Here is a 14,381-nt window from a genome sequence, read left to right as displayed (position 1 = left end):
GTCATGAAGTTAACTCTCAATGCAAGCACAGAATCACTTACTATAATTACACCTCTGTTGATGCATGTCCCCTTAGCAGTAGAAAGTTCATCAGGAGTTAATATTGGGGTCTTGTAAAGACAATATGCGCACTAGCCATGACCCATCTAGGGTGCACACTGCGTTCAACTGTGCTCCGGCACTCAAATAGTACTCACACTATTGATTACAAGCGTAGATCTTAAGGATCCCTAGCATGACCAAGAAGTATGCTGCAGCCACTAGGAAAAATGTGTTGCATACTGCTATATAGAGCACCAACTGTAAAGTACAATAGTACAATGGAAACACTAGTTGAGTAGGATAACATATATAGGAATATCTTGAAAGGGGCTCCTAAAGTCTATGAGAATGGCAAGGTCTTACTGCTGCAAACATTATACTGTATGCACATTCCACGTCTCCATTCTTCATTTCATTGAGAGTTTGAGTAGAGTCTGGGAGGACTGAAATATTACCTTGTTGGAGTCAGTTTTCTTGCATTCTTCCTTCAAATTTGATTATTAAATTCACTATTTATACATGGATGGAGGATGCTGTGATTTGGAATATGGATGTAACTGTGTGTTTTTGATAGTCTTTTATTACATTTTCCTAGGTTAACAGACCCGAAGTTCACCATGGACGCGGTCTCAATTCTTCTGTTTGCCATTGTCTTCTTAATCTTAGTCATTGTGTTCAACAACAAGAAAAACGACAAATACCGAAATTTTCCTCCAGGACCTAAACCCTTACCAATCATTGGGAATATGCATATAGTCAACTCAACAAAACCTCACAAATCCTTTTTAGAGGTAATAACAAATCATCAGAAGCATTTCCACTTCAAATCATACAATCTCCAACCACAAGGCTTTCAGTTGTAGTCCCCCTTTAAGTTTCTGGTTCTCTGCTTGGACAATCCCAGGGTGTGGATTGGTCATAAAGTGTCTTCCACTTGGAAGTTCAAGTATAATCTGTGAGAGAACCTGGAGTTAAGTGTTCATTTTCTCTGCAACGCCATCACAGGGACAATTGGGTATTACACAATGCCCATTCAATCATTAGATTGCATAGTGCAGAACAGGACAGATCTATGCTTGGATGGACCCATCAGATAGCGAGTGAGTTCGTCATTGAGCCCCTGAAACAAGAAGTGAGCTTTTTGATTTCCTTTACTCTCAAATACCTTGCACTAACCACAGACGCTTTATATGTACCACACCATGTCCAATCTTCCTTCTTCATTGCCCATATTTCATCAACATTACTCCTCCACATGTAGTTACAGAGTGGACTCCAAAAGTCAATTTTACTCGTGGGTCCTCGGAAAATTTTTCCTAGGACAGATCATCCAGAGCACCAGAATAGTGTTGAATGAGCATGCTCGACACTGTTCGGTACTCGCCCGAGCATCTCACTACTCGGGATGTTCGGCGAGCACCGAGCATTTCCGGGTTGCTCGGGCGGGAGCTCGGGTCTCCGCCCTGCACATTTGGCGCTCTTTACAGAGCCAATGAACATGCAGGGATTGCCAGCCAGTCACTGTAATGCCGCAGCCATGTTGTTTGTGGGCATTACAGTGATTGGCTGGCCGCACATCGTCACCGCGAGTATTTAAAACCGGGCGCCACCATCTTGGACTCAGTAGCTCTGTTCAGACAGTGTAGGGAGAGTTCTGCTGAGTTAGGGAGAGATGTATAGTGCGAAATAGGTAATGTAGGGTCTCTAAAGCCTGCCAAATCAAACAAACAGTCCTTCTCAGGACTAATATCCAACCCAGATATCAGGCAGGCAGGCAGGCTGTATAGGAGATGCAGTGGTTATACCAGCAAATGCTGCATTACAGTCCTGTGTGCTCCTGTTGGTCAAATTGCTAGACTTATCCACCGGTCTCAGGGGCCAGGAAAAATCCTTTTTTTTCATCAAAATCCTGTATTTTTTTTTTCCTCAGTCAGACTATACAAATATGCGTCTTATTAACCTTTTGGTATTCCCCCTAACACCCAAAAAAAATTGAGTGTGTCTGTTACTGTTCAGACACCAATATATCTGTTTAAAAGAGTCTGGTGTAGGCCAGAGAAATAGAACTGTGGATTTGCAGTTCCACAGGTAAAATCTCTGTATTATCCTGCTTTTGGAATTTTTTTGCAGTAAAAAAAAAACTGTAATAGTGTCTCCCTGACTGTTCAGACACCAATATATCTGTTTATAATAGTTTGGTGTAGGCCAGAGAAATAGAACTGTGGTTTTGCAGTTCCACGGATAAAATCTCTGTATTATCCTGCTTTTGGCATTTTTTCTGTAAAATAAAACTGTAATAGTGTCTCCCTGACTGTTCAGACACAAATATATCTGTTTAAAAGAGTCTGGTGTGGGCCAGAGAAATAGAACTGTGGTTTTGCAGTTCCACGGGTTAAATCTCTGGATTATCCTGCTTTTGGTATTTTTTGCCGTAAAAAAAAACTGTAATAGTGTCTCTCTGACTGTTCAGACACCAATATATCTGTTTAAAAGAGTCTGGTGTAGGCCAGACAAATAGAACTGTGGTTTTCCTCTTCCACGGTTCTAATCTCCTTTTTATTACCCTTTTTCCATTGATAGTGCGAGTGTAATCTATTTTACTTCATTTACAATGGGCAAGGCGCGTGGCAAGGGACGTGGAACTGGACATTGTGGTGATGGTGCGTGTAGAGGATGGGGTCGTGGCCAAGGTGAAAATGTGCCACAACCAACAGCCACATCTTCTCGCTCCCACTTCTTGACTGAATTACTAGGGAAGCACACTACAACACCAGTATTACGAGCTGATCAGTGTGAACAGGTTATTAATTGGATAGCAGATAATACTTCCAGTTACTGTTATGATCTGCAACAAGTACTAAGGAAAGATTGGGGAAAGCTGTCCCTACAGTAAGAATAAGCTGAATCACTACGATGTAGCGGGCTGCCTGTTCCTTGTGAACAGACCCGCCTTAGTCCTCGGCTAGTCTGAACGAAGACCTATAGAATTAATGGGAGGCGTCCCTAAAAGAACTAAGGACTGGGACAAAAATGGGACACCTCCTAAACAGTAGTTGTTGCAGAACACAGAAATACAAACTGACAAAAAGTACTAGAGGTCCCAGAGGACCAAGCGAACTTGACAGAGAAAGGCACAGAAGCACCAGGCTAGAGAGACAGTAGAACACTGAAGTCCAGCACAGCCAGAAGGGCGGAGCTGGAATATAAAGGCAGATGGTCACATGATCGCAAACCACAAGATGGAAAAAACAAACAGGAGGGTTCTAACAGTTACCTCGACACCACCATCCCCGGTCTGTCTTCCACATGGTCAAGTTTTAGTAGCCGTGAGTCTCGACCGCATACACCGCCTCACCCAGATGCTCCTTCCTCCCACTATGCCGAGTGTCGTCAGACAGCAACTGATCCCACACTTGGACACTCTGAAGAGCTGTTCACTGGTCCATTTTCATATTTGTGCCCCTCACCTGCTCCGCTTGAAGTGGTGGAAGAGGAGATCCCATGTAGCAATGTCCAAATATTTGAACAGCCCCGGCCATGCTGGCAATTTGTCACAAAAGGTGGACGATGACGAGACACAATTGCCACAAAGTGAGGAGGAGGATCGTGGTGCGCACGTGGAAGAGGAGGAGGTGGTGGATAATCTAGTAACAGACTCAACGTGGCAGGAGGACATGCAGAGCGAGGCCAGCAGCACACAGGGGGAGGGAGGCAGAGTACCCCAACAGGCAGGAAGAAGCAGTGCGGTAGCCGCACACAGAAGGCGGGCAACAGTTCCCCGTAACACCAACACGAGGGACGTTGCCAGTATAACCGGTAGGTCTTCCAGAGTCTGGAATTTTTTTAAAGACTCTGCTGATAACCCCAAAAAGGCCATTTGTACGACCTGCCATGCCAGCATCAGCAGGGGTGACAAAATTACCAGCCTGACCACCACCAGCATGATCAGGCACATGTCAGCAAAGTACCCGACTTTGTGGGGCGAACCCCAGGGTCCACTAACAGTGTCAGCGGGTGTCAACACTGCTTCTTCCGCTGTTGTGCATGTAATAGAAACCCCTGTTGTGCGTGCAAGGCAATCCCCTGTCCATACTGCATGCATAGATGCCCCCTCCTCTCAATATTCACTTGTTATGGCAGTTTCTCAAGAAACAGCATCAACGTCCACGTCCCACCGCAGAGTTCAATTGTCCATATCCCAGACCTTCGACCGAAAGCGCAAATTCGCAGCCAATGCCCCACAGGCCACAGTCCTAAATTTGCACATTTCACGACTGCTTGCATTGGAAATGCTGCCTTTGAGGCTGGTGGAATCGGAATCCTTCCGCAACCTTATGGCGGTGGCCGTCCCTCGGTACTCGGTCCCCAGCCGACACTATTTTGCCTGGTGTGCCATCCCCGCACTACACAAGCACGTGTCCCAAAACATTTGCCGTGCCCTCTACAACGCAGTTACTGGGAGAGTCCACCTGACAACGGACACGTGGACAAGTGCTTGTGGCCAGGGACGATACATCTCCCTGATGGCACACTGGGTAAACATAGAGGAAGCCTGGACCCAGTCGGACCTTGGGACGGAACACATCCTCCCCACACCGAGGATTGCAGGCCCTATGTCAGTCAGAGTTGCCCCCACAGTGAACAGCTCATCTGCATCATCCTCTTCCTCCTCCTCATGTTCAGCCTCCATCTCAGATATCACCACATCAGCTACAAGCTGGAAGCACTGCAGTACTGCCCCAGCCAAGCGGCAACAAGCTGTGCTGAAACTCATAAGCTTAGGTGATAAACCTCACACTGCTTTTGAGTTGTGGACAGCTGTGAAAGAGCAGTCAGATCTGTGGCTGAGACCGCTGAACCTACATCCAGGCATGGTCATGTGTGACAATGGCCGTAACCTGGTGGTGGCTCTGAGGCGAGGCGAGATCATACACGTACCATGCATGGCTCATGAGCTTAACCTCGTGGTTCGGCGGTTTCTTAAATTGTACCCCGAGTTGCCAGATCTTCTCGTCAAAGTACGCCGCCTGTCAGCTGATTTTCGAAAGTCGGCTACAGCTTCCATTGCCTTGCTGTGTTGCAGCAGCGTTTGCAGCTTCCGGCACACTGACTGGTGTATGATGTCTCCACACGTTGTAACTCTACCCTCCACATGTTGCAAAGGATTTGTGAGCAGAAGAGAGCAGTTGTGGAGTACCAGCTGCAACAAGGCCGTCGATATTCAGGTCAGTCTCCACACATAAGACCTCAGGAGTGGACCTGGATGGCTGACATATGTACCATCCTGACAAACTTTGAGGAGTCCACCAAGATGGTGAGTGGCGATGACGCCATCATTAGCATCAGCATCCCACTTGTCTGTCTTTTGCAATGCTTTCTGCAGAGAATTAAAGATGAGGAGTTGCAGCCAGAGTATGATGAGATGGATCAAGAAGCCATAATGGGTGATTACACACAGCCCAGCCTCATCTCATCCCAATTTGCATTGGGGGACAATGGGGGAGAGGAGGAGGAGGAGGAGGAAGAACAGGAGCTGGTATCTTGCCCTTTAGATGGTAGTATCAGTACAACTGTCATACAGTCAGTTCAGAGTGGGTGGCCTGAGGACCGGGGGGAGGTGGAGGAGGAGGAGGAGAGCATGGTCAGTCGTCATCTTGGTGAGGACACGGAAGTCTTTCCAGTTACCAGTCTGGCACGCATGGTTGACTTTATGTTACGCTGCCTTAACAGTGACCCTCGCGTTGTCAAAATGTTGGGTGACAGTCATTACTGGTTGATGACACATGTAGACCCCCGCTACAAGGAGAACTTTCACTCTCTTATTCCTGAGGTGGAGAGGTGTACAAAAACGTGGCAGTACCAGAAGGCCCTTGCTGCATAACTGTTAAAAAAATTCCGATCTGAACACTCTAGCGGCAGAGGTCACAGTTCTTTGACCAACCAAGGCATACAGGTGAGAGAGACGCAACTCCAATCCAGCAGAGGCAGGGGAACACTGTCAACATTCTGGGACAGTTTTCTGAGACCCGCCCAGCTTACAGGCCCTGAGGCATGGGGTACTCTCACATGGAGTGGAAAGTTTCAAAAAATGGTGAGGGAGTATCTTGCTGACCGTACCAGCGTCCTCCGTGATTCCACTGTGCCTTTTGATAAATGGGTATCCAAGCTGGACACTTGGAATGAAATCGCTCTGTACGCCTTGGAGGTCCTGGCCTGCCCTGCCGCTAGCGTGTTATCGGAGCATATTTTTAGTGCCGCTGGGGGAATTATAACTGATAAGAGCACTTGCCTGTCAACTGAAAATGCTGACAAGCTGACCCTTATCAAAATGAACAAGGGCTGGATTGGGCCAGACTTATCATCACCACCAAATGACAGCAGAGTAACATAAAGTCAAATCCACTGTGTTATTTCGGGAGGTGTATTCCCATGCAACGCTTCACACCAACACATGGGTATACGCTTCCTCATTTCGGCTGTTTTTTGCTCTTCTCCTTATCTTCAGCGTCCACCACCACTATACCACCAGGGTGACCGTGGTCTGTCTTGCCAGCATTGCAAGTTCCTCTGTCCTAATTTTTGGCAGCTTTTGCTTGGAAGGCATAGGCAAAGACAATGGTAGACCCAATCCCCAATAATGAGAATAATGTTTTTAATATGCTGTACTACATGGCTATTGTAAGAGGCATTAAAATCATCTTGTTAAGCTACTGTGACCTCCACGTCTCTTCCAAGGGGCATTAAAACTGTCTTGTTAAGCTACTGCGACCTCCGCCACTTTTCCAAGGGGCATTGATATTGTCTTTTTATTCCACTGCGACCTCCACTATTCTTCCAAGGGGCATTAAAACTGTCTTGTTAAGCTACTGCGACCTCCATGTCTCTTCCAAGGGGCATTAAAACCGTCTTTTTAAGCTACTGCGACCTCCACGTCTCTTGCAGGGGGCATTAAAACCGTCTTGTTAAGCTACTGCGACGTCCACCACTTTTTCAAGGGTCATTAAAACCGCCTTTTTAAGCTTCTGCATCCTCAACGTCTCTTCCAAGGGGCATTAAAACCGTCTTGTTAAGCTACTGCGAACTCCACGTCTCTTCCAAGGGGCATTAAAACCATCTTGTTAAGCTACTGCGACCTCCACCACTTTTCCAAGGAGCATTAAAACGACCTTGTTGAGCTACTGCGACCTCCATATCTCTTCCAAGGGGCATTAAAACAGTCTTGTTAAGCTACTGAAACCTCCAAATCTCTTCCAAGGGGCATTAAAATCATGTTGTTTAGCTACTGCGTCCTCCATGTCTCTTCCAAGGGGCATTAAAACCATCTTGTAAAGCTACTGCGACCTCCACGTCTCTACCAAGGTGCATTAAAACTGTCTTGTTAAGCTACTGCGACCTCCACGTCTCTTCCAAGGGGCATTAAAACAGTTTTGTTAAGCTACTGCGAGGTCTACCACTTTTCCAAGGGGCATTGATATTGTCTTTTTATTCCACTGCGACCTCCACCATTCTTCCAAAGGGCATTAAAACTGACTTGATAAGCTACGACAACCTCCACGTCTCTTCCAAGGGGCATTAAAACCATCTTGTTAAGCTACTGCAACCTCCACGTCTCTTCCAAGGGGCATTAAAACCGTCTTGTTAAGCTACTGCGACCTCCACGTTTCTTCCGAGGGGCATTAAAACCGTCTTTTTAAGATACTGCAATCTCCACGTCTATTCCAAGGGGCATTAAAACTGTCTTTTTAAGCTACTGCATCCTCCACGTCTCTTCCTAGGGGCATTAAAACCGTCTTGTTAAGCTACTGCATCCTCCACGTCTCTTCCAAGGGGCATTAAAACCATCTTGTTAAGCTACTGCTACCTCCACGTCTCTTGCAAGGGGCATTATAACTGTCTTGTTAAGCTACTGCAACCTCCACATCTCTTCCTAGGGGCATTAAAACTGTCTTATTAAGCTACTACGACCTCCACGTCTCTTCCAAGGGGCATTAAAACCGTCTTGTTAAGCTACTGCGACCTCCAAATCTCTTCCAAGGGGCATTAAAACCGTCTTGTTAAGCTACTGCAACCTCCACGACTGTTCCAAGGGGCATTAAAATCGTCTTGTTAAACCACTCTGAACTCCAGAGCTCTTCCAAGGGGCATTGAAATGTTGCTTTTAATTAACTCTAACCTCCACGACTCTTCCAACGGGCATTGCATTTCCTCCTAATTTTAGTCAGCTTTTGCTTTTCAATGCATAGGCGAACACTAAGGGAGACCCACTCCCCAGTAGAAGTGGGTAGAAGGTTTTTAGTATGATGTAATCCACGTCTGTTTCAAGGGGCATTGCAGTTCCTCATAATTTTTGGAAAGCCTTCCATTCACTGCTTAGGCCAATAGTGTACAAGAGACCCAGTTGCTATAAATGGAAAAAACAGTTTAGTTAAGGCCCTCTGACCTCCATGTCACTTCCAAGGGGCATTGGAGTGCCTCAAAATTTTTGCTAGGCATTGCACTCACTGTATGACCTATAACTGTGTAGCCGAACCGCTCCTTTTGGTACAGAAACGTATCCTACAAGACATGTGTGGTTGACTGTCCTGATATTGATGTGAATGGTCCCTGTTCCTCCTGCTCTTTCTCCTTTGCCACCACCTCATCCATCATTCATCACCTGAAGCTTTGTTTTAATGGGAGTCATAGAACAGGGATAGTAGCAGGAAAACATCCAGCAATCCTCGGAGGAGGTAGGATATGCGCCAAAACGCTGACCACCTCTGGCCTAGCCGCTACTAAATACATGCGCTTGCATTCCAAGAAAACAAAGCAGATGCTAACTTCTATCATCATCATCATGCTCCTCACCTTGGCACTCTCAACTCCCCTGATGGAGAAGCCAGGGCCCACCGGAGGAGTCTGGTTCTCAGGTGGGCTCATCCAATGCTTCCCTAAAGCAGGCCAGGCTAAGAAGTGTGGGGGAAGTTCACAGGAGAAATAGGGGCTGCTGGGGACCGTTTATGGACACCCGGCCGTGGGGCGGCTGGGGGCCAAGTATGGACTCCCGGCTGCCCCCTGATGGCTGGGGATCGAGCGTGGACACCCGGCCGCGGGGCGGCTGGGGACTGAGTATGGATACCAGGTCGCCGACGCAGCCATGACATGGTGGCCGGTGTCTGCCTCCACATGCCTAAAAGGCCCAATTTCAAGTGCAAGCAAGCTAGCAGTATGGTATTGCAGCCTGGGGGTGGGTGGGTGGCAGGCTGCATACTTTCGCTAGCATTGCAAGGAATGGGGGAGGTACAATTGAGACCTGCCCTGGGACAAGGACTTGCACAGGGATAGTTTCAAGTCAGCATCTTCTAATGCGGCAAGGATCACTTCTGATGGGCACACTTTTAGGCAGTGACCTGGGTGTCAGAGATGCTTCCAGGGGTCTTCCCCTTGCTGTTCCCATGTCTTTTCAGCACTCTATGCATGTGTCACACAGCACATGGCCAGATAAGATTGTAAAATGTTAAAATGACATTTCCCGGTGAATGCATTTGTCACGGTTGAAAGCAATACAAAAGTGCAAAAACGCATAAAAAATGCTACTTGTGAACATATCCCAAGGTGTGGAGGAGTATTTTTGTTTTTGGTTATTTATTTTACCTTTTACCCAAGTCTTTACCCTGGAAAGGAAATTCCTTAACATATTTCACAGGAAAACCGTTTCAGTTTCGTTTTTGAAAGTTTTATTGTGAGCCCTTAAAAGTGGCTTAATACCTCTGACCACGTTGTTGACAGCAGTGACCTGGGGGTCAGAAATGCTTCCTGTGGCGATCCCCATGTTGAGCCCATGTCATTTGAGCACTGTAACTATCGTTTTGGTCACTTTTTAGGCATTCTACAGACTGCCGGGGGTTCCGCCGCAAAAATGCTCGGGTCTCCCATAGACTAACATTGGGCTCGTTGCTCGGGTCGAGCACCCAAGTATCACGGCGAGCTCGGCCCGAGCTTTGAGCACCCGAGCATTTTAGTGCTCGCTCAACACTACACAAGAAGCATTTTTTGATATTCCCTGTTGCCAAAAAGTGAAGATTCTGAACAGAAGATCACCTTCTATTAACCCTAATAAGAAAAAAATTAGGGTATCTCAACATGAAAAATAAAGCCAATTCTGAAATTGCAACAAGCCATGTAGTAAGGACATTCTTCACTGGCTTCACTAGGGGTATCTCAAATGGTGAACCTGTCTACTATGCCCATGTGCTTTAAAAGGACATGGAAAGGAATTCTCTTAGCAAGTTAAGCCCTTTCAAAACTTGGTAATAGTTTAACTTTACAGGAACAGTTAAATTACTTGCAGTGCCAAATATTTCCACATGGTGTGCTGCTCAATCAGTTTGGATGAGTGATCAACTGGTCATTCAGAGATGTCACTATTCTCTGGTCATGAAAATCAAGTCCAAGAGAAAAAAAGTGTTACCCTTCAGCCCTCTAGGAGGATTGCACATAGCAGCATGTTATCACTGGTCTATATTGTGATAACACATGACGTTCTGTATGTATGACAATACTGGGCTAGGTATGACAACACCGGAGTATGTAGTTTGCCCTCTACAGGTAGAATATATATGTACTTTATCAGCTCTAAGTTTTTTCTTTTTTTTTTTGTTTTCCCTTTTTATTTGATTTTAGATATCAAAGGAGTACGGCACAGTATTTAGCCTCCAGCTTGGACAGGAGAAGATTGTTATCCTAACTGGTTATGAAACAGTGAAAGATGCACTTATGAACTACGGAGAGGAATTTTCTGGAAGGCCAGAGTCCCCAATAGTCTCTGTAACATCAAAGGGATACGGTAAATATTAGCTTTCTTAGCTCTGCTGCATTGCTACATCTAAAAGCCCTGATTGTTTCACAACTGCTGCACCCAGTAAACTAAGTGATACATCATTGGATTCAAGGTCTCTTCACGTACAAATGTTCTCAGATGAGGTAGCAAAAACCTGCTAACAGATTCTATTTACCTCTTAATGGGAAGCTGTCATCAGATAATAAACTACTGTTTAAATCAGGTTTTTGTATCAAATATTTTTTTTTCCTATTACAATCTGTATTAAAAATAAAAATAAAAAATCTTGCAATTCTCACACTGGCCACAGAGGCATTTTTAGACTCTAACTTCCTGTTGTTTCACTTGTATATTAGTCACAATGGTCAGACCCCAAATCTATATATTTTGTATTGGAGCATCTAATCAGCATAAGCTTTTAAATGTGAAGGGAGGAGCAAGGTGAGCTGTGACATCACCTATTGTGAATGGTGGATCCTGTGTTATCTACTGTATATAGAGGTGTTATCAGTCATTGTACAGGAGGGGGAGGAGGTGAGCTGTGACATCACCTATTGTGAATGTGGATCCTGTGTTATCTACTGTATATAGAGGTGTTATCAGTCATTGTACAGGAGGAGGTGAGCTGTGACATGACCTATTGTAAATAGTGGATCCTGTGTTATCTACTGTATATAGAGGTGTTTTCAGTCATTGTACAGGAGGAGGAAGAGGTGAGCTGTGACATCACCTATTGTGACTGGTGAATCCTGTGTTATCTACTGCGTATAGAGGTGTTATCAATCATTGTACAGGAGGGGGAGGTGAGCTGTGACATCACTTATAATGATTGGTGGATCCTGTGTTATCAGCTGTATATAGAGGAGTTATCAGTCATTATAATTCTGCCTCTGATGATAAGTAAACTGTTGTAATCAGTGCTCGAAATGACAGGAAGGGTCTAAAAAAATCCCCAATGGCCAGTGTGAAAATTGCAAGGCTTTGTATTTTTAATAATGACGATCATGAAAAATCACAAAATAATATACTTAAATTACAAAACCATGATTTAAACAATAGGATATGTTCTGATGGCAGCTTCATTTTAATATTTAACACATAAAACCCATTGAATTTGTATAGCTAGGTCTCAAGTTAGATTTTTCTGTATCAGGATTTCTATGTCATTTTAAGAAAGACTAGGCTACATCGGTATATTAGAGCAGGACCAGAAGCTATGCTGGACAGTGAACAACAGGTGGGATTATAGAGTCAGCCTCCCTTCACACCAATATTTGGCCAAAAATATTAGTCATAGGTTCGTTAAAGTGGACAAATTTAGCTAAAACTATCAGTTGCTGGGTAATGATTGTTCTTACCAACAGATTATAAATTTGTCAAATTTTTGTCAAAGTCCACAAAATATGTTTCCTGATAGAATATTCCCAGAATGTTCTTGGAACATTTCAATAAAGATTTTTTGTCCTTCGCCTTTGTTTCATTCGATATTGACTTTGACTTTATTTGATATTGTGTGGCCAGTTTGAACATCGGTAATATCCATCATGGAATAAAGTTTGTGTAGCCTCTTGGCGTATCCATCATCCACCAGAGGACTATTCATCCAGTGGTTTGTCAACCATCAGCCTGTAACACAGGTACTTTAGATGCAGTGACACAGAAGCACAGTGCAGCCAATACAGGGTTAATAAACAGTGAAAGTTTATGATAACAAGATGAATCTCCATGCAGGGAGTAACAGGGGAAAATATGGGGAAATAGCAGGTATTAGTCTATAACTGACAGTTTACAGTTTAACTAGATGTAGCAGAGTCAAACAGGTAACAAACGACAGTTTTTTCACTGAGCTAACTTGTGTCCTCTACAAGGCAGTTGCCAGCTGGTGCTGGTGACGCTGTCTTCAGGCTTCCCCGCCCAAACAATGCTCCATCTTCTGGCAGCAGCGGGCGGTCTCCTATTTTACCCGCTGAGCCGCTAGTCCATAACAGTGCACCTCACGTGCTCAGCTCCACGGACCCTGCGTCTCTTCTCCCTACAGTCAGCTTGACTCCTCCGGTCCACTGCACTCGGATCCCTTGCTCCAAGTACCTGTAGCGAGGAGCCTGGAACCTCTCACACTGCACTGCTCCGCAGGACCCAGCTCCTCTTTCCCGCGCAAATGTCCTCGTCTCTCCCTCTCTCTCGTCACACCAGAAGTTCCTCTGTCACCTGACCTCCCAGCTCTCTCTCTCGACACACCCCCTGCTTCCCTGTCACATGACTCCTCTGCTTGCAGTCTGTCTTCCCCTGAAACAAGAGGTACGGCCCCAGCAGTTCCGGACCCCTTACTCTGAATGTACTTACACCCCCGTCTTCCCCCTTACACTCTCGCTGTCCTTTAACTTGCCATTCCACGGGCGAGAGTTCCTTCATCAAACGTTCACATTCTTGAACTTCCTGGATGATACGGTACTATATGAATTGATCTTGTTCGTAACGGTCAGGAGGCACTCCTGCTGTTGCCCGTTCTGACCGGCGTAACTCAGTTTGACCGATGGGGGGTGCAAGGTCACTCAGTTTTCCAATCTCTGCCTGCCCGGTGGCTTCAACCGATGTTGTTCCCTCGCCAACTGCACTGGGGACTGCGGGTAATCGAGTCCTGGGGCTCGGAGGTAGAATCAACAACTCTTATTCGTCCACATCGTGGCTTGGGGCAATTGTGACAGGTCCCTCTCTAGAAGCAGGTGATTCTTCTCCACCCTCGTCATCTTTAGACAGACAGGGTCGCAGCATAGTACGAAGAACCATTCTGGTAGGGGCTCCTTCAGCCCCCTCGGGTTGAACTTCATTCACAGGTCCTTCAGCGCCAATCCTGCGCTTCACTCGGTGTAGGGTCCATTCCCACCGCCTACTCAATTTGCCCTGTGTCTCTTCTCCCTACAGTCAGCTTGACTCTTCCGGTCCACTGCACTCGGATTCCTTGCTCCAAGTCCTGTAGCCAGAAACCTGGACCCTCTCACACTGCTCTGCTCCGCAGGACCCAGCTCCACTTTCCCACGCAAACGTCCTCGTCTCTCCCTCTCTCTCGTCACACCAGGAGTCCCTCTATCACCTGACCTCCCAGCTCTCTCTCTCGACACACCCCCTGCTTCCCTGTCACATGACTCCTCTGCTTGCAGTCTGTCTTCCCCCTGCAACAAGAGGTACGGCCCCCGCAGTTCCGGATCCCTTACTCTGAAAGTACTTACACCCCGGTCTTCCCCCTTACAAGCCAATTTATATTTTTTGTAAGTGGCCTCCTTAATACTTTTAGTTTCCATAATCTGTTCTAAAGGGAGGTACATTACAGGCTAAGAAGCTGAACCCTCTCCACACAGAACAGGTGCAAGCTGTATAATAGAGCTGGCACACACACCTCTAACAGTAGCGATGGTAGCTAGCTCCAATCGCTGCTATCAACCTCTTAGATGCTGGTGTGTATCCCACTGGGTCATCTGTTCAGTTACACATGCTTTCCCCCCAAAACAAGATCACATGCTGC

At 46.1% G+C, this 14,381-nt stretch overlaps 1 protein-coding gene across 2 annotated transcripts in view; it reads left to right on the top strand.

Annotated features, from left to right (window-relative positions):
* LOC141258818 (cytochrome P450 2C23-like) overlaps positions 1-14,381 on the top strand; it is an 83,420-nt gene that overhangs the window by 13,246 nt on the left and 55,793 nt on the right. Inside the window, exons 2-3 of one of the 2 annotated variants that reach the window (XM_073673974.1) lie at positions 638-833; positions 10,705-10,867. In XM_073673974.1, coding sequence (XP_073530075.1) covers positions 660-833; positions 10,705-10,867 — 337 coding nt within the window. In that variant the 5' untranslated portion in view covers positions 638-659. The remainder of the gene's footprint in view (positions 1-637; positions 834-10,704; positions 10,868-14,381) is intronic. The other variant, XM_073673975.1, reaches the window with a different exon arrangement.

The sequence above is a fragment of the Phyllobates terribilis genome, unplaced genomic scaffold (genome assembly GCF_046119375.1).
Source record: "Phyllobates terribilis strain yellow unplaced genomic scaffold, ASM4611937v1 Scaffold_3__8_contigs__length_932513732, whole genome shotgun sequence".
Classification (NCBI taxonomy): Eukaryota; Metazoa; Chordata; class Amphibia; order Anura; family Dendrobatidae; genus Phyllobates; species Phyllobates terribilis.
This window is presented reverse-complemented; position numbering and strand designations above follow the sequence as displayed.